The sequence below is a fragment of the Palaemon carinicauda genome, chromosome 17, assembly GCF_036898095.1.
Source record: "Palaemon carinicauda isolate YSFRI2023 chromosome 17, ASM3689809v2, whole genome shotgun sequence".
In the NCBI taxonomy this organism is placed as follows: Eukaryota; Metazoa; Arthropoda; class Malacostraca; order Decapoda; family Palaemonidae; genus Palaemon; species Palaemon carinicauda.
Genome location: NC_090741.1, coordinates 59076356 through 59097916, shown reverse-complemented (window position 1 = coordinate 59097916; position 21561 = coordinate 59076356). Strand labels below are relative to the sequence as shown.

The 21561-nt window shown below is 37.3% G+C and overlaps 1 protein-coding gene across 1 annotated transcript in view; it reads left to right on the top strand.

Moving 5' to 3' along the window:
* The first annotated feature begins 7164 nt into the window (after positions 1–7164).
* Positions 7165–21561, top strand: part of Cand1 (Cullin-associated and neddylation-dissociated 1) — a 48998-nt gene continuing 34601 nt past the window's right edge. Inside the window, exons 1-6 of the mRNA XM_068391087.1 lie at positions 7165–7302; positions 13261–13430; positions 14408–14621; positions 18504–18796; positions 19275–19437; positions 20996–21145. Coding sequence (XP_068247188.1) covers positions 7261–7302; positions 13261–13430; positions 14408–14621; positions 18504–18796; positions 19275–19437; positions 20996–21145 — 1032 coding nt within the window. The 5' untranslated portion in view covers positions 7165–7260. The remainder of the gene's footprint in view (positions 7303–13260; positions 13431–14407; positions 14622–18503; positions 18797–19274; positions 19438–20995; positions 21146–21561) is intronic.

Genomic DNA, 21561 nt, shown 5'->3' with positions numbered 1-21561 from the left:
GAGGCTTGAGCGCTGAACATATAATATATGGTCAGTCTCTAGGGCATTGTCCTGATTGATAGGGCAATGTCACTGTCCCTTGCCTTTGCCATTCATGAGCGACCTTTAAACCTTTAAACCGCCAATAACTATGGCTGATGACTGCAAGGGCATACGGTCATAAAATTTTGCCAAATTATTAACCATACCTAATGATAAACATCAGGCAGCCGACCCCTTAATGTAGGGATAAAGGTTGGAAAGAAGACAAACAGAGACCAATGAGTTAATGTTAACAATTTCAACGACATGAGTCTTTTTATAGTTTATATAAGAAATATCTGCTTTGACGTTATCACTGTTTTTAGGATTATTTATTGTTGATTTATTCTCTTCATTTATTTATTTCCTTATTTCCTTTCCTCACTGGGCTATTTTTCCCTATTGGAGCCCTTGGGATTATAGCATCATGCTTTTCCAACTAGGGTTGTAGCTTGGCTAGTAATAATAATAATAATGATAATAACGACTAGAAGCAAACCTCTCAGCTTCTGCCTTTCTTGGCATCCGCCGATTTTCTACCTTTGGTAAATGAAAGTGTTCTATTTCCTCTTTGGTTACCGCTAAAGTTTACAGCCTTGCCTCTGTCCGGGTTCCTCCCGAGACGGACGGGAAGTGTCGAAATATAATTCAGGCCTGTCAACATTGTCAACCGCACTGAGATCTCCAAGTCATTTTGTCGTTGCTGTCAGAAATCTCTCTCTCTCTCCTCTCTCTCTCTCTCTCTCTCTCTCTCTCTCTCTCTCTCTCTCTCTCTCTCTCTCTCGTTACTGGTCGCCATGGTATTCTTTTTTACTTTCGTTTTATTGGCTCTGTCCATCTCCCCAACGTTTGTCTATTAATAGAAACAAAAAAAAATTGATATAAAAGTCATGGGAACGTCTCCTTCATTTCACTCTCGTTCCATTTTCACTTATGAAGAAGAAGAAGAAGAAAAAGAAGAAGAAGAAGAAGAAGAAGAAGAAGAAGAAGAAGAAGAAGAAGAAGAAGAAGAAGACTCCATTCTAGCAACAGAAATAGATATATGATAGAAGAAAAATAAACAGAAGTTAGAAGTTATCATTTTCTATTTATGAACACACAAGACGATCGGTCAAAATTAATTTGATATTATTATTATTACTTGCTAAGCTACAACCCTAGTTGGAAAAGCAAGATGCTATAAGCCCAGGGGCCCCAACAGGGGAAAATAGCCCAGTGAGGAAAAAACAAAGGAAAATAAAACATTTTAAGAACAGTAACAACATTTAAATAAATATTTCCTATATAAACTATTAAAACTTTGACAGAGGAAGAGGAAGAGAAATGAGATAGAATAGTGTGCCCGAGTGTACCCTCGAGCAAGAGACCTCTAACCCAAGACAGTGGAAGACCATGTTACAGAGGCTAGATAACAATGGTTTGATTTTGGAGTGTCCTCCTAGAAGAGCTTCTTACCATAGCTAAAGAGTCTCTTCTACCCTTACCAAGAGGAAAGTAGCCACTGCACAATTACAGTGCTGTAGTTAACCCCTTTGGGTGAAAAAGAATTGTTTAGTAACCTCAGTGTTATCAGTTGTATGAGGACAGAGGAGAATCTGTAAAGAATAGGCCAGACTATTCGGTGTATATGTAGGCAAAGGGAAAGTGACCCGTAACCAGAGAGAAGGGTCCAATGTAGTACTGTCTGGCCAATAAAAGGACCCTATAACTCTCTAGCGGTAGTATCTCAACGGGTGGCTAGTGTAATGAAAGTAATAGTTGGTGATAATTTCCAAGCTTCATTCAACACATTAGCAAACTACCATATCTGTAACAGAAAGAAAGATAACAATGAATAACAACATAAATGCACACGTTAACACAAGCAAATAACTTATGACAATCATTCTATAAAACATTAACATAAGAAGAACAATACAATAAATAAAACAATATAAAGAAATACTCAAACATTGACAGTAAGAAACAGCTATGACCAACTGATTTTATCACATTCTCCCCTCCTAGAAAATTCAACTTTAATCAAAAGAAATGTATTGGTTTAATCCCATCCGTAGCGAACAGGAGGCCTTGACACACGAGTGGACCTTCTTATCTCAGTGGGCTCACTGGATTCATGACAATCACGGTTATTATGAATTTGTGAACTATCATGAGTTTGTGTATCCTGCACTTCAGTTGTATCTGGGGACTCTGTCTCTCCTGATGTTTCAACATGGTGTACAGGAGACGTTGCACCTTCAGGACTTGGGGCTAAGTCACGGTTAGACACAGTTGATTCTCTACCGTCTGGATATTTGACATTTGCATACATCGAGTTTGCATCCATGAGTTGAACCTCTTCAGTTAACGGTTCATGTTTGTTAGACCTAACATGCCGATGCAATAGTACAGGTCCAGGACTCAAAAGCCATGACGGTAATGTACTTCCAAGACCAGAGCGTCGCTGAAACCTGAAAAAAAAAAAAAAAAAAAACGTTCATGAGGTGTCTCATTGGTTGCTGTACATAAGAGCGACCTAACTGAGTGCAAAACCTCAGGAAGTACTATCTCCCAGTGTTGAGTCTTCAAGCCACGACTTTCGAGTACTAAACAAATAGATTTCCAAATAATACCATTGTACCTCTCAACCTGGCCATTGCCCATTGGATGATAAGGTGTCGTTCTGCTGGTTGCATCCCCCTTCTGAGAAAGGTACAGTTTCAGTTCTTGGGACATGAAAGAAGCACCTTGATCTGAATGAATGAAACTAGGCATTCCACAAAGGATAAAGATAGATTCAAGACATTTGATCACTGTTTTCGAATGCATATTTGGACAAGGAAACACAAAGGGGGAAACGTGAATACTCGTCAACAACCGTTACGAATAGATGAAAATTATGTTAGACCTGTTACGAATAGATGAAGACATACGATGGAGATGGAAATTCGTGGTAGAAGGAAATGTGTTAACGAAGACGAAGAACAAAACAAAAATGGGTCAAAGCAGGGAAGAAGAAGAAGAAGAAGGGGGGAGAAGAAGAAGAAGAAGAAGAAGACGAAGAAGAAAAGAAGCATAGTGATGAATGTCTGTTAAGATAATGGATGACCGGAAAGATTATAGTCAAAACAATTAACGCAATTAAGTGACATTTCTCTTGTGGGAAAAATGTCAATAAATAAAAATCTAATTTCTACGTTGATAACCTAAGCCTCTCTCTACCCAAGGAAGGACCAGAAAGGCCTAGACAATGGCTCTTGATAACTAAGCTGGTAGACCTATAGTTTAGTCCTCCAAGACCTATTTTTTCCCCCATCGTTATCCCTACATTAAAGGGTCGGTTGCCTGATGCGTCTTCTCCAATGCCTTATATCAAAGGCATGCTCTTCCACCGAACCTCTTCTCTCCATATCATCCTTCACCTTATCTCGCCATCTAAATTTCTGCCTCCCTTTCGATCTTCTAACGCTGACAGGTTTCTCCCAATCCATCCTCACTCCCTCCCCACCATCCATTCTTACAACATGCCCACACCATCTCAGTCGCAACACTCTAACGCCTCTGTGTAAGCTTTACTATACTTGCCATTCTTGTTATTTCACAATTTTCCAAGCAGTGATATTCCCATAATTCACCTCAACATCCTCATCTCTGTTCTCTCAAAGCCTTGATTCCTCTCTCTGTCTTAGAGCTCACGTTTCCGATCCATACATTAACACTGGTCTTATTACTGTTCTATAGATCTTGACTTTCAGCTTCATTGGCATTTTCTTATCACATACCACTCCTCCTATAGGCTCCCATACACTCGCACTCATCCTCCCATCCCTAGCCCATAAAGGCAACAAGGTTGTGGAGTCTAGGGCTACAGGAAACTATAGAACTTGAGCAGGGTTCATATTCTCAACCAACGGATTGCGAGCCAAGAATGTTTTAAATAGGCCTACTACAATTCCTACAGTATGTCTACTGATAACTGACCTTCGCAATCCTCATCATCATCTCCTCCTGCGCCTATTGACGCAAAAAGCCTCGGTTTGAGTTCTCCAATTGTCTCTATCTCGAGTTTTTAATTCATCGCTTTTCCATTCATCATCTCCCACTTCACGCTTCATAGTTCTCAGTCATGTAGGCCTGGGTCTTCCAACTCTTCTAGTGCCTTGTGGAGCCCAGCTGAACGTTTGGTGAATTAATCTTTATTAGGGAGTGCGAAGAGCATGTCCAAACCATCTCCATCTACCCCTCATCATGATCTCATCCACATATGGCACTCGAGTAATCTCTATTATAGTTTCATTTCTAATCCTGTCCTGCCATTTAACTCTCAATATCCTTCTGAGGGCTTTGTTCTCAAATCTACTAAATCTATTGGAGACTGTTTCATTGTCATACCATGACCATTGTCCATACAGTAATACTGATCTCATCAAACTGATATATAGTCTGGTTTTTATATGTAATTTCAGGCGATTTGATTTCCAAATTTTACTTAACCTAACCATTGTCTGATTTGCTTATCTTGGTCTTTCACTAAAATCTAATTCTAAAGACCCTGTATTAGAGATCATAGTTCCTAAATACTTAAATGATTCTACCTCATTAATCCCTTCTCCTTGCAATGATATTTCATCTTCTATTGCATATTCCATTCTCATCATCTCAGTCTTTCTTCTATTTATCTTCGGCCTAACTTCGTGTGATATTTCATGCATTCTGGTAAGCAAGCATTGCAAATCCTGTGGTGTTCAGCTAAGGACAACATCATCAGCATACTCTAGGTCTGCTAAATTCCTATCACCAATCCAGTCCAATCCTTCTCCACCATCTCTGAATCTTCTACGCATTACAAAATCCATGAAGAGGATAAACATTCGTAACAGGAAATGTAAATGATCATAGCGCATAGCAAGAAAGATAAGCATCGCCATTTTCAGTATAACTTTGAATCAAGATAAATAACAATGAATAATTTCTCTGAAATTAAGTATAAACAACTGTAAAATATGACAACTAGATTGCGTTCTGTGTTAATTTGTCATTTGCACTTGACATTTTTTTTCCTGTAAAAATTTTATTTGACTAAAATCTTATGGTATTTATAAGACATAGTGAAAGTATTACTTATTTCACGTTTTATACCTTAATAAGAAAGTATATATTACCATGCTAATATTTGTTAAACTTAATTTTGGAACATTTTATTAAACAATATGTTACCCTATGCAGCTCTGTTTTCTTTGAAGAGATTCATTTTCTTTTACTTGTTTTGCAACATAGACTCATGTAAAATCATTCAACTGCAGAATCTGTCACAGTGCATAATTACGTTTGATTTGTGTCTAAAAGATTTTATTGTCTAAAATATATTAACCAGGCAATGAAATTGCGACTCATAAATGAAGAAATTGATAAGTTTATCTAATTAAAAGGATAGATGTATAGGAAATGGGAAATAACTTTTTTTTTTTTTTTTTTTTTTTTTTTTTTTTTTTTTTTTTTTTTTTTTTTTTTAAGATAGACTAAGAATTTTTGCTATTCATGGATTTTCCTTTTTAACAACGGAAAATATTTCATGATCATTAAAGAAAAAAAATAATTTTCATAAAACAGAGAAAAAAATATTCAAGATTGTTAACTTTTATAATCTTGTTTTCTGCAATAAATTGATAATGACAAGAACACAAAATATCACTTTCTCTCCAACACTGTCAAACTATAGTTAAATGTCACTAAACGGTTGAATAATGTTTTTTTTTTTATATGGAAGTTGAAAGGGAAGTGATTAACAATATATATATTCAGTAATACAAGTACAAATACCTTTAAACAAAAATTTTAACCTAGGCCTATTGCTGTTTATGTAGTTATGAACACTGAAGACTTAAGTCTTTATAGTTTACGATTATGGGTCTGTTATGATAAAAATATTCTGTATTACGTATATGATTCACCAAGAACCTCACTGGGCTATTTTTCCCTGTTGGAGCCCCTGGGCTTATAGCATCTTGCTTTTCCAACTAGGGTTGTATCTTGGATAATAATAATAATAATAATAATAATAATAATAATAATAATAATAATAATAATAATAATAATAATAATAATAATAATAATAATAAGGCATCAGTATGACCCTTAGAGTAAACGAAATAGTGAATGAAAAATATTAAATATATATATATATATATAAATATATATATATATATATATATATATATATATATATATATATATATATATATATATATATATATATATATATATATATATATATATATATATATATATATATATATATATATATATATATATATATATACAAAACAGCCAATGCAGCTGTTTCTAGTCCAAATACCTCATATGTTCTTAATCGTGTCTGTGGTTTGGTTATGTTTCATCACCACGCTAGCCACTGCAGATTGGTGATGGTGGGAAACTTTAGTATGACCTCTGAAAGCAAACCAACTTACCACAGCTTTGCTGATCATGGCGATAAACAAACTCTCTCACCACGTTAAGGTATTATTATTATTATTATTATTATTATTATTATTATTATTATTATTATTATTATTATTATTATTATTATTATTATTATTATTATTATTATTATTATTATTATTATTATTATTACTATTATTATTATTATAAACTAGCCTTAAGAAATAAGACTGAGTTTTATAAACTCTTTAATTTCGACTTGAAACTAATAATATTATCAATCCTTAAGCAAAATGTATGGGGAGGAAACTATATATTTTTTTTCTGAAATTTACATTATTTAAAATTCCACAAGAAATGTCCATAATTCTTGTGAATTTTATGTTTTGGGGATTGTTTTCCAATTGGTATTGTAAATAGTATATTATTAAACATGGTTTATGTATTTTTCAGATGAATTCTTATCTAATTTTGAAAATATACATTGGAAATCATTTATTTTGAAATAGTATACCTGAAACTTCAAATTTCCCGCGACACGTGTCCGATAAAATTTGTTTGTTGTGAAATCAAGAAATGCAACTATAAAAATAAAGTGGAATGTTATTGATTATACAATAAATAAATTACAATAATACTAATAGAATAATTATTACCAGTTTACTTTAATAATAATAGCTAATTCTTCCATAAAATCTTTAAACCGTCACTTTTTAGTGAGAAATGCATGTCATCGGCATCAAGAAAGAAGAGAGGTCCCAGAGCTGTGGCTCGGTTAGATTCTTTTTAAACATTTGAAGTGAAACTCTCTTAAAAATGGCGAGTGTTTCCTACCACATCGCCAATCTTCTCGAGAAGGTAATGAACCCACTAAGAGGTTGTGTAGTTAGCGAGGTCATCGGGGTTTAATAATGCTAAATGAGGGCACGAGGGTTTGACCCCCGTAAGAGACACCTCTCGCTCCAAAGGAGTATTGTCATCTTAATTACGCCTATTTTCCGTAAGGTAAAACGCCCACACGCCCACCGTGACTATCCGGGCGTCTCCCAGGATGTAATGAATGGGCTGAAATGATAGATTTGCGGCTTAGGATATGAATAAAAGCGTAGGATGCCTTATAGTCTGATGATGTGTAGGTCTATGGGCTAGACCTATTTGACTTATTTTGATGGAATTCTGATCACAGATTGCTGGTAGGCTGGACTACCAGCCCGAAATGATCTTGAGTCTAAGGCCTATGTGTCAAGTAATTGATTATTTAATATAATCTGCATTTAAGGTAGGTAACTTGGTTGAATTTGGACATACCTTGACGTCCTATCGTAAGTTATTTGTTGACATAGATCAAAAGCTAAATTTTTTGGAGGAATTTTACAAATTTTTGTTTATTTAAAAATTAGATTACTCAAAAACGAAATTCAATAGTTGAAATTTTTTTTTTTTTTTAATTCATAGGCCTAATTTTGGACAAAATCTTTAGACCTATCATACTTAGGTTAGATCAAGCCATCCGTTGCTCTAGAGTTTTGCTGCGTGTTGGCCTCAATTAATTATGACTATGATAATCTCAGAATCAGATTAATAGGGTATTGTGTAGAACAATGGTCCCGACCACTAGACAACTAATCCTACCCCCCTCCCCCATGACCGGTAAGGACACTCCAACTTAGGGATCGGCATCAATAACCTTAGATGTCAGGATGCCAGAAAACCTCAAATCAGTCAATCGATCAACGTAGGGAAGATTAACTGGTGTTATTTTATGTTAGACCATTTCTCTTAGATTTAATTCAATTTTATGTTTACGCTGACCTGTGTCTTCCGATCAACTGACTCTCCGAAGAATGCTGTCTACGGAAGTCGATTTATAATTAATTTTACAATTAGTTTAATGATCAACGATCCTATGCCAAACGTCAATTGTTAGGCTATGCTTAGTGTGTTTTCCGTAGGGTAGGACAGAAAACTACCAAGAAGACCAAAGTTAGTCCAAAGACTAAACTAGTATAGCTATTTGCTGTATTCAGCCAAAATTTGACGAGTTAAAGGAATTTAACTTCAGATTAGGATAAGATTTACGTAAATACTATATATATGATATTACACTTGTCCTACAATACCATTTTCTATGGATAATTAGGCTGGCACCGGGTTCGAGATGTAAGGAAATTAAGGGCATATGTAATAACCTAAGGTAACTTTACCTAAATCTCCATGCCTGTATTTCCATTGTTTGGAGACCGCCCACCGAAATATAACCCCGCGTTGAGTCCCCCTCGGAACCCCCACCTACCCCGAGTTAAAATTGAAAAAGAAATTAGATGATTTTAACGCTAAAAGGATTCTTTTCCGGGAAAAGTTGTTAGAAGGAACTCGATAAGAGTGAGATTTTGTAGATTAGAATACGTTGGAGCCTTTGTATATAAGCGGCCAGTTCCTCATGTATTGATTAAAAATGGACATCAACTAACCTAAACTTTCCCCCCTAACCTACAAGACGTGTCCTTACCTAACGGGGGGAGGGCTAACACCTCCCTTACACTGCCGTATTCTAAGTTAGACATAATATTACTGTACATACAGGTGGCCGCTATCATACATACATCCCGAATACGTTAATAAACAGTTGTACTGTCTTTAAAAACTGTAATAGAAATGTATGTACTGTATAGTATATACCAAATACTAGCCTTACTAGCATTCTATACATTCAAATCTTCGGTAAAGAAGGTTAGCGTAGAATATTTTGCCATGTGTCGCTAATGAACCCCTAACCTAACCTAGGATGCTGCGTCTACCTATAGGGGATTGGTTTGTTCAGTGCTCTTGGAAAGGGCTATGCGTACAACATCTCAATGTTTAATTAAGTAATTTGATTACATTGTTTGTTTATGTTATAATTTGTTATGGTTTGTAAGTAAACAACAGGATAAAGTTAAATATTTTATTTTAGTCGTATTTTGTATTCTAAATTTAGTGGGTGATATTTTTGTTGTTATTATTATTATTATTATTATTATTATTATTATTATTATTATTACATTCTAAGTTACAACCCCAGTTGGAAAAGCAAGGTGCTATAAACCTAAGGGCTCCAAACGGGGAAATAGCCCAGCAAGGAAAGGAAATAAGGAAATAAATAAACTACAAGAGTAGAAATGGTCAATTAAGATATTTTATGGATATCTATTGACAGTTAAAGGATTTTGTGCGACTTTTGTTAGATTTAGTAGAAAATTACTCAATGTAGCTTGAAATGTACTGTAGATATATTTCATTCTTAACCTAATAACTACAAAAAAAGGAAAGAGCAAAAACAGTTGTTAGCCATTTGCATGCTTTTGGGCTTAAATAGCTATTGGCTAAACATCGAAATTTTCTTTATTGAATTAATTTTAAGAAAATTATAAAGATAAAAAATGTATTGAAAAGTATTTTGTGTCAGTAATGTTCTTCAATATATAGATATAGAAGAAATTTTAATGGCACAGTAATTGATTGCGTTGTAAATTGGATTCAAAACGCTCGACTTAAGTTGATTTTCGACTAGGGTTGGATTTTTGCATTATAAAGTGACACTATGTTCTATATACAATTACTGAACACAAACGTACTTACAACCTGCTTTCATTTTATATAAACCAAATACATTAATAAACTGTAATAAGAAATGTAGTACTCTACTGTATTGTACAGTACATTATTTAATCATTATTGTAAAGTATCGTGCAGAGACTGATGTAGGGTCTGGTAAAACAACATGAACTGGGATTTAATTTTTTTATTTAATATACAGTACACAGACCAAATTTTCTGGCCAATTTTTTACACAATCTGTTCCTTGTTCCAGAGGTTAAATAGTTAAAAATGTTTGTTCCTAGGTGAAGATGTATCGGTGGTAATTTCAAAACTTTTAATCAGAATGCAAATCACCAAGGCACTGACGATGTTCTGGATCATTTCATGAAAAGAAAAGATCTTTAATGGAAATATTTTCACAAAATATTCCATTGCTTCAGGAATGAAACTTTGAAAACTAATCTTCAGACAGATCTATTGTTATCCAGGCTTTTTTTTTTTGTTGAGAAATTTAATAGAAATCCCATGCTTGTTTGCTTTAATTACTATAATGTTATGGATTTGATCCGCAACTGGATTACAAACCACCGCTATTTATAAGGGTATTACTTTTGGCGAAGCTGAAAGACGACCCATTAGAATTTTAGCGGGGGTTAACCACCCACCCGCTAGTCAGCGGGGACGGATGCGGGTTAGTAGCTACCCTTCTCACTCGCACACCTGTGCTTGTTACTCACTTTGCTTTGGGCTAGGTTGGAGAACAGTTGTTACCACTCTTCCCCTTACCAAAATTTTTGCCACCATTAATCTTTTCTGCTTTTTCTTTCTGTTTGTGTGTGACATCTTGTTACTGATGCGGATCTGCCCAGGACCTGAGTGCTACTATTGCCCGACATTTATGTCCTCAATGGACACCGATCCAATCTGGTTCATGACCCTCACCTGTTTCAACGAACTCTTCTTGGACTCGTTCGACAGTCCAACACTCCTTGCCGACTGTTCGCCATTGAACTGCTGTTCGCAGTTTGCCAGCTGGGTTTAATTATCTGGTTCCTTATCGTTCGCCTGCTCGTTGTTCACCAACGGGTTGCCGTTCATGAACATCTCTCCTCTCCCCAGAGCTTTGCCGATCGCTGATTCGTCACTCCGACTCCACCGTTCGCCCGCTCACCATCAACGGTTTGTCGTTCGCCAACGACTCGCCTAGGAGATCGAAAGTCCAGCAACATCAGTCCTTTGCTGCTCTCCACTTGCCAACCTGCTGATCCCCTAAACAATCGGCAGGCTTCTGACATTCTCCATCGGCAGCTCCCCAACAGGTGATCGCTTGTCACTCTCCGGTGACTTGCGACTGCTCATCTGCTAGACAATGCTTACCGGAACCTCAACAATCCCTTGACCATCGTCAACGCTCGCCAGAATGGCACTGTTCCAAGGACTGTCTGCATTCTCGTCTGACATGCCTTCTCCTTCTCGAGCCTCCAGCCACTTTTCCGAGCACAGACATTCTCCTTCGCCCTCTCCTCACAAATGAAGCACATTGTGTTCACCCAAGAGACAGGAACGTCACCCAACGATCTTCACATTGGGAAGATCAGACATTCAGGGTCTCTAAGGAACCATACTCAAGATTAGTCCCTTTTCTTCGTAAGGAAACTGCGAAACTATAGTCTCCCGCTAGGTCTTCATCGATCTCAGGCAAGGCTCCTTTGCAGAAACCGTCTTCAACAATCCCTTCAAAGGATCTTTCAAATAGCGCAGTGATAGGTCAGGAACCGGGGTTTGGAGCTCTTGTGAGGGCTGTCTCTCAAGGTTTCATGGCAGGGGTCCCCCTGTTTGTCCTTCGGAGACCGCTAGGATTCCCCTGGAGAAGTCTTCCTCGCCTACAGCAGATCCAAGGCGAAGATCCACGGTTTCTCCCCACAAAGAAACTTTTGATTTCTTCCTTCCCCCAGAAGAGGAAAAGAGGAGTTTCTGACAAGGTAGTCTCGCCTAGAGCCAAAGTGACTCCAGTTAAAATATCCAAGCAGAGGCCGAGTATCATTGTTCCTACACCTTCTCGACTGATTACTCGACGACCAGCACCTTCGCAAGAGGAAGAATCTCCTAACGAGCTCCTTCCACCCCTGCCCCATCGTGGTGGTTCCGCTGGTCCGAGTTCCAGAGGCAGAGCAAGGGGAGTCTGAACATGCCTTCTGGCAAGTTTTGGCCTGCATGAGGGCCATCAATGGGTTATCAGACCTGGCGATGCCTCTTTAGGAGGGCAAAGACACTGTCTTAGATCACATCTATGGTACTCAAAAGCCCCCATGGTCTGAAGAGTGCCCAACAAAAAGCGTGTGCTCAGATCACCGGCTCCCTCTGGGCAGGCTCATCCTCTAGACTCGTCCCACCTCCTGGTGGCCGGCAGAGGAAGTACTACGAGGTCTTTGGTGAGCCTTTTCCGGTCCTCCCTCTTCACCATTCCTTGGAGGAAGAATCATTGAAATCTGTGAATACTTTATAACCATCATCTTTGCTTCTTGATGTAGTTAAATTCATTTGAGTATTCTTGTTTAGCATAACGGCGTTAGAGGACGAGATGCTGATGGGCTTGACTGGTTCATTTCGGTGCTTCCTCTTTTCTGTCCACATTTCTTGGCCTAGTTGAGTGTCCATAAATAGGCTAGGCTTGGAAGTCAATTCATTGAATTGATGAACTAATTTTTGTCTTGTTGAATTTTAAGGCTGTCCTACGCTGACTGTATTGTTTGAGATTTAACAAGCATTTGCCTTAGTCTTGTCAAGTTAGTCACAATATGAGTCTTCTTTCTCTACAAGCTTTTCCCTATTTGGGGTCGCTGTAATGGTTCTTCAACACATTTCTCCATTTCCTTCGGTCCAGTGCATCTTCCTCGATCAATCCCAACTTCCTCATATCTCTTTTCACTTAGTCAATCCATCACAATTTTGGTCTAATCACAATATGAGTGAGTGAGTTATTTTCTTGTTCTTTTATTGGTCTATAAAATCACATAATGAAACCTAACCTATTTAGAACATTGAAGTTTTTTAACCAAAAGCATATAACACTTTCACTATTATATTTATTTCTATATAGTTTTAAAATTTGATGATAGGTGTATTTTCATATGTAAGAAAATAGTTCGTAGATATTTAAATAGTAGCAAATTGCACTCCAACCAAAGTTATCTTTTAACTTGGTAGAAATTCTAATAATGCAATTTTACCCCACAGATGACTAGTACAGATAAGGATTATCGATTCATGGCTACGAATGATTTAATGACAGAACTCCAGAAAGACTCCATAAAACTGGATGACGATTCTGAACGGAAGGTCGTTAAAATGCTTCTGAAACTTTTGGAGGACAAGAATGGAGAAGTACAAAATCTTGCTGTTAAATGGTAAGGAAAAATATTTGTCTATCATTTGTATTGACTAGAATTTTTTCCATGCCAGTAAATGTTTTAAAATGTGTACCTAAACAGTAATCAAGGGAAATATTGATCAGTTGTATACAGTATGGGCAAAATTCAGGAAGTTTTCATTATATTTTTGATAGGTATGACATGATCAGCATTTATCTCATCCTAGTTATGTCTAATCTCCTTTGTAAGTTTATTTATGATACTGTTCTCCATTGAAAATTAATTCATCATGAAAACTATAAAAAATTATAGGTCTAATGTTAGTATGGTTTTTGGTTAGATTTTGTAAGTCACTTATCCTAAGTGCCAGCAGGATAAGAAAAAAATTCATCATCCTGTTATCTGTATTTGAGTAAAATTGATTATCAACAGTTTTACAGTAAGCTATTTATGCTCATTACATTAGAGTAAAAAAATATCTTGTACACAATTCACTCTATATTCCCAAGTTCAATATTATCTCCATAGGGAATTTTCATAATGTGTACTTAATGGATCTGTGCTTATAACTTTGTAATAATAATAGATTTCCAATTGCTTATTGCCCATTGAGTGTTTTTTTATGTCTTCATGTAGAATTGTTAGTTACTGGCATGTAATGGTATTTCTTTTTAAAGGTTAGAAAATTAGCATATCCTTTGAATTTTTACCTTTTATTATGTTTTGTAATGAAAGTACTTACAAGTGTAATAAATTATAAAACAAACTTGAGTAAAATACGTAGTTATATGAAAGCTTACTGAGACTTGGAAGTCTATTGTAAAGGTTTTTCTTTACATGAAACAAACAGTAGGGTTTCAGAATTGGCCTATAAGGGTTGGAAGAAAAATGCAGTAGTCGCCATGCATTACTTGTCAGTATATGACAAAGGATCTGTCTGGCCATCTACATTGTTTAATGATTTTAATATGATTGTATGAACATAATTTGTCAAATGTTTCTTTTCTTTCTAGTTTGGGGCCTCTTGTGAATAAGGTGAAAGAGTTCCACGTATATTCAATTGTGGAATCACTGTGTGATCACATGGTCAGTGACAGGGAACAGCTAAGAGATATGTCTTCGCTTGCCTTGAAGACTGTAATAAATGAACTTCCGGCCTCATCAACTGCTCTTGTAGCTAACATATGCAAGAAAGTCACAGATCGATTATCAGAGGCAATTGTTCGGGTAAGTTTTAAGATCAGGTTTTTAAAACTGCTGTCGTATATTATTTTCGGTGAATGTCTTTGTTCCTTCATGAATACAAATGTTTGCTCTAATAGGATTATGCTTCCAGTAAAGCTGGATACGGGTATTAAGACTTAACAAAGTGGCGATAGTTAGCTGGAGGGTGGCTGGTAAGTCCCACCCACCATATAGGCCAAATAGGTCCCACTTTTGTTGTCTGTTGCCAGATAGTACAGATGTAGAAGCTCCTTATATTACAAACGTTTCAAAGATACAAACAAATCCAACTGAAGTCGTAAATCATAGATATTGTATCAAAAGTTTGTAATGAAATACTTCAGTTAACATAATATAGTTTAATGTACTAAGCAAGACAACTATTGCCATATGAAATGGGACTATTTGTTGACTTTTGCAGCTGAAAATTGTAGGTATGCAAGTTAGGTGAAGCCTACTTTATGCCTGATTTAACAAAATTCAACTTAATATTGCTTCTTGGCACCTATTAAGTTTGTAAGTTGAGGACTTTTAGTACTTCCAGTGTCCTCATTTGGTAGTTTTAATCTTTTTCTTTTAGATAAATGTGTAGGCAGTTCTACGTTTGCAAGGAAAGATTTGTGTTGTTTCCCAATACTTGGTAATTGTATCTGTGGGACATTTTTCTGTGCAAACCTACTGATATCCTCATTCTTGTTTCTGTTTGCTGTTTAATCCTTCGCTATTGTGGCCCTGTGACGATGACGATGTAACACTAAGGTGGTCGGCAATCCTTGGACATCAATGTACTTTGTCTTAGAAAGACGGCTTTGCTGCTGCCAAACGTGATGGGAAAGGTAGCTGCTATTCTTCTTTCTTTCAGTATTTTTCCAGTCCCGGAAAAGCGCTAAACAGGTAACAATAGGGTGTGTTCTCTTCCTAGAGTTGTTGTGGTCTTTTTCCTAGAGAGAGTCATCATTGACCTGTATAACCTAGTAGAATGTGCACTTCAACTTCTTCCTTTTCTGCCATATCTTCGGGAGTGACTTCGCTGGTACGTATGGAGGAGAACAAGTTAAGACGTCATCGAGAATCTTCAGGAAGACCAATCTGTAGAGGTCACGTACGTGGGACTCTCACCATTTTTCTTCTCATAGAAGAGACTTTGCACTATTAGGGATCTCCCGTCTTGAGTAAAATGCCACAAGTTGTGCCATAGGTGTCGGAAATGTCAGAGCCTTGTCTCCAAAATATTTACTCTATTTTTAAATTGTTGATTGAAGCCAAGTTTTAATCAGTTTTAGTTTCGAAAAACTTCTTCACCTGATACGTCGGACGGAGGAAAAAACATCAGCATGTGCTACTCTCATACGAAGCCGAGTGCACTCACTGCTGGTCAGTATAAATGGCACTGCCCTTCTCCCCCTTCCTGAATGATTCTCTCTCTCTCTCTCTCTCTCTCTCTCTCTCTCTCTCTCTCTTTTTTTTTTTGGGGGGGGAGGTTCTGCACCTGTGTTTGGTTTTGTACTAATTGCAGTGCCCTTAACAAAGCGCTGCTAAATATTCTCTGAAGTTATCATCTACTGTGACTGATCCAATGTGGCTTTGTGAGTCGTACAAGCTCTCTCTGCTTACGGGAGGATGGTACGTACCAAGATCATACCCAGTAGTGTGGTACAAGTGTTCACACCCTAGTTACCAGCACTAGGTCTGGTACGCTCTTGGTTTTCTCGCGCCTGTCTTTCAGTGAATTTCAGGTTACAGGACTTCTGATATTGCTATCACTATTCCTAAGCCTCTTCTTCAAGCTGATCGGAGTTAATACCTCCTCCTCGTTTGAATTCTCTCTCCTCAGACAGAACTTTGAGCACACCTGCTTTAAGTTTGGAAGTCAGACCACCACCTTGGAACATTGCTAAAGTCTTATGTTCTCTGAAAGAAGTCCCATGCGTGCCTCTTCGTCAAGCCTCGGGCCGATGCTTGACTCAAAAGACAGCCTTCCTTCTAGCCCTGGCTTCTGCCAAGAGAGTCGGCGAACTGGATGGTCTTTCCTACATTGTCGCCCATTCAAGGGATGGGGGCAAGTGATACTTGGTTTCGTCCCTGAGATTGTTGCTTATACTCTAAATCTGGCTGCAGTGGATCCTAGATTCGGGCCCTCCTGGATTGAGTGTCTCAGGTCTATAACAAATGATCCTGATTAACTGTTACTCTACCCTGTGAGGGCACCGAGGAAATATTTAGAAAGATCGTCAAGAACCCGTCCTCAGATCAGTAGGCTCTTCTTATGCATGTGGAGAACCAAAAGGAAGATCACAAACTCAATTTCTTCCTGGATCAGACAGGTGATTGAGAGAGCCCTTCCATCTGACCTCTCATCCTCTGATCGATGTCCCCATGCGCACAATGTCATGGGTGTAAGTACATCCTGGGCTCTTTGTAAGCTCAGAGAAGGACCAAAAGTAAGATTACGAAGAACTACAGTATCTTCCTGGATCATACAGGTGATCAATAGTGCTATGCGTCTGACCCCTCTTCTGATCTCTGTCCCCATGCACATGATGTCAGGGTTGTAAGCACATCCCTGAAATTTTGAAAGAATTTCTCTGTGGCACAGCCATAGCAAGTAGGCGTGTGGAAAAGTCAAAACAACATTCACCGCCTACTACCTGAAAGACAAAGCCCACAAGAATCATGACAGTTTACCTTAAGTCCTGTGGTAGCTGCACAAAACGTGGCCTGAGACACATCAGCTTCTATGGAGGACAAGTAGCAGTTGGTCGAGGGCAGATGCTACCTGTGAATAAGGCTGGGATGAATGCGGGAGTGACTGGCCACTTATTTTCATCCCCCCAACTCTATTGGGGCACAGCATCCAAGGAACTCTGCAAGCTGACCCCATCTAACCGCAGGTTGGTATCATGCCCTTTGTCCAACCTAATATGTATATGTATATTAATGTCCCCGTTTCCTAAATGAGGTGGAATCCGGCAGTATCCAGGTTTAAGTTGGGAAATTTTGCTCCAAAATTACACTTGTCTGGTCAAATTACAGTGCTAATTCCTTACCTAGCACTGATTGCCCAGGCCGTATCCTTTAGGGTTACGAGGTGTCAGGGTGCCTTCTAAGCAGCTGGTGCGAAGCACGGAGGGTCACTCCTGGTCAGTTGGCTTTAGGACTTCCACCCTCCGTAAAGTGAGTTGCCTGAGTAAAGAGGGAAGGTTTGTATGTTGCGCTGGAACAAATAAGTTTGGAAGTACCCTAAATTGTAGTTTGTTTAGTTATACAAACCAGGAGCTCTCTACGCATACTGGTCCCACCATCACCTAACCTCGAGAAATCCTGCTACAATTGCAAAGTGACCATCAGTCGCTAGTGCTGGTGAGCCGGGTTGCTAGCCTACCTCGCCACACCCCGTGCCAACCAGCGGAAGGTAGTTACACCTCGCTAAAGTTTTAACGGCTATCTTCAACTGTCGCTGAAATAATACTCTTTAAGTAAAGATCTTCAGGTTTGCATAGCTAGGAAAAATACAAATTAATTTCTAATATGTGATCTTACTCTTGAATCACATAGAAACAAGCATGACCTACCTACCTTATCAAAGTTTAGTGTTTTTAAATATCACACACTTAATAATTTACTTGGCCTTGCAGTTAATGGTAAATGTAGCATTTGGTTAATGTAAATAAATGTAACAAACAAGAGACCTAAAGCTAGCCAATAAAATTTACTTTCTTTATGAAGTTTTGTATCATTCTTTTTATTATCTGAACTAGATCAGGCTATGCATGCAAGATTGTGAATTTGGACTCCATGATATGATGGATGAGTTTACATGAAAAGAGTGTGATTTTATGGTTGTTTCCTATGTGCTTTGCCAAATAATGTATTTTTTCTTCACAGCAAGAGGATGTCAGTGTACAGTTGGAAGCACTTGATATACTCGGAGATCTTCTAGCCAGGTTTGGTTCACTGCTGGTGTCTTTCCATCCAAATATCCTGGATGCCCTCTTACCTCAACTAGCATCGCCACGTCTCGCTGTACGGAAACGTACGATCGTTTCCCTTAGCCATCTTGTAGTGTCCTGTTCTCCACAGATATATGCAAGATTAATGGATTTTTTGATAGAGGAGTTGGGCAAAAATACTTCTATGTCAACAACCAGAACGTATATTCAGTGTATAGCAGCTATCAGGTAAGAAATTATTGTTTTTATTGTTTTTTATTGTGGTTTTGCACATAGCCACAATCTGTTCTATCTTTAAGTTAAGTTAAGAGGCAAAATAAGATACAGACATGTTGAGCACTATATTATTGCTTGCCCAACACTGTATATATACTAAATTTTCTTGCAATTCTTCCATGTTTTATATATCTTGGTATGAATGTTTTTATAAGACTGGCATCTTTTATTATTTCCTAATGATGATTACAGATATAGCTTCAATTACATAAAAAAAAAGTCCTGAGGGCTGCACAACAACATATTAAGGGCCACAGGTTCCCCATACCTGGTGTAGAGGATATACCTCAAAGTTGTTGTTTTAAATTGTGCGTTGGAAAAAAGCAAATAAATTTTCCTGTAATATAAGTGTCCTGTAAGTAAAGGATACAATTTTACTATTCTGTAGTGTAATGGAACAGATAAAAATCAGGTCCTCTCTCCATTTCAGTCGACAAGCAGGTCACCGATTTGGCGAATACTTGGAAAGAGTTATGCCATTGATAGTACAGTATGTAGCAGTTGATGATGACGAACTGAGAGAGTATTGTATTTCTGCGTGTGAGGCTTTTACACTTCGTTGTCCAAAGGAAATTACTCATCATTTGTCTACGGTAAGTTGTTTTTATATTGTTATTACTAGCTGAACTACAACCCTAGTTGGAAAAGCAGGATGTTATGAGACCAAGGGCTCCAAGAGGGAAAAATAGCTCAGTGAGGAAATAAACTATATGAGTAGTAATGAGTAGATTATAAAACATCTCAAGATCAGTAGTAACATTAAAATAAATCTCACAAACTTGATAGCCTGTTCAATATAAAAATTATTTGCTGCAGGTTTGAACTGACGTTCCATGTATTGAACTGCCTAATTGGGAAAATCATTCCACAATTTGGCCACAGCTGGAATAAAGCTTCTAGAATAGTGTATAATGTTGAGCCTTATGGTGGAGAAGGCAAGACTTTGGGAGTTAACTGCATACCTAGTACTATGTACAGGATGGTCTAGTGTGGGAAGATCTTAATGCAAAGGATATTCAGAATTATGGAAAATCTTATATGCCTAAAGAACTAAGTGAAAGACTGTGCCAGAGAGTAATATCAAGATCAGGGCTAAGAAATTTGATAGACCATAAGGTTTAGCCCAACAAATTGAGATGAGTCAGCAGCTGAAGACCAGACGAGAACAATACTCGAAACAAGGTTGAATTAAAGAATTAAAACATTTCTTCAGAATAGATTGGTCACCGAAAATCTTGAAACACTTTTACAGTAAGCCAGGTTTTTGTGCAATTGAAGAAGAAACGGACATAATAATTTTTCTCAAAAGTAAATTTCAATAAAGAATCACAATAACACAAACTTTTAAAGGAGTTGAATATAGTTAAAGAAACATTATTAATTCAGAGATCCGGATGTTGGCTACTGTCCACACACTCATTAGCTCAACCATACAAATCAGACGTACTCTTGCTCTCCATTTCCAGTTTACCAAAATAGCCCTTACACAATCAGGGATAAAGGATAGAATTCCAAAGTCTTTGTTTATTGACTGAAGAAAGGAGGAGGAGGAGGGGCTAAAATCAAATGGAGGAGGTTTTTTTTTTTCTTTTTTTAGTAAAATATCCATAAAAATAACATGTCTGAGCAAAGATCTGGCAGTAATTTTAGTCTTCTGGAAGTGTTTTAAACTCTATACAGTAGATGCAGTCTGACTATTGATCTGGTGGTAGTTTAGTCTTCTGGAAGCATTTTAAAATTTATAGAGGGTGTCTGAAATAAGATCTGGCAGTAATTTTAGCCTTCTGAAAGTGTTTTAGATGTTATAAATGTATTGAGCAATGAAATGGTAGTAATTAAATATCCATTTGTTTACTCTGGTAGGATAAACAAATGATTTTAACTTCCATATGGTTTATATTTGTAAATTACATATCTGACATGTCGTACACTATTGTACCTGGCATGTTTTGACATTCAGCGTACTTCATCGAAGTGAAGTGGGTAACGAGTATTTTCATTTACTAAGGTTTTGTATATCAGGAAATGAGTAAATGTAAATCTTAGCTTTGAATTAGGCTAGAATGTTGTTTTTCAATGTAATATTTTTATGGATCTGAGGGTCTGTTTAAATTATCTGAACTGTAACTAATGTATTTCTTTGTATTTCAGATTGTAGAAATGTGTCTAAAATACATAACACACGATCCCAACTACAATTACGATGATTACGAAGATGACGATGGTATTATGGACACAGATGAAGACGATGACGGAGATGAGGATGACGAGTATTCTGATGACGATGACATGTCCTGGAAGGTTTGTATTAAAAATATTAAATAGTGTATTAGTTAAGAGATATTTCAATAAATCACAGGACTACAGCATAAGAAAGTTCTATAGTTGTAGGTTAGTATATCCAAGGTATGATGTGTTGAGTTTATCAAACAAAAGATATTGTCGGGAAGACTAGTTTCTATATATAAACAATGGAAAGAAATGTGGAATGCTGAAGTAAATAATGAATTGAGTGAGACCGGTATTACATTACAGCATTGCAGTCCAGCAGAGTAAAAGTGAGAGGGCCAAAGAAATTATGAATGCGACGAAAAACTCGTCCGAACGTTCACAAGTGCTTAGAAGGAATGATGGGAGAAGGATGGGTAGTGGTGGTGGTGGTGGGGGGGGGGGGGGGTAAGCTGTGGAGAACGACACCTCGTAGTAATAGGGGATGT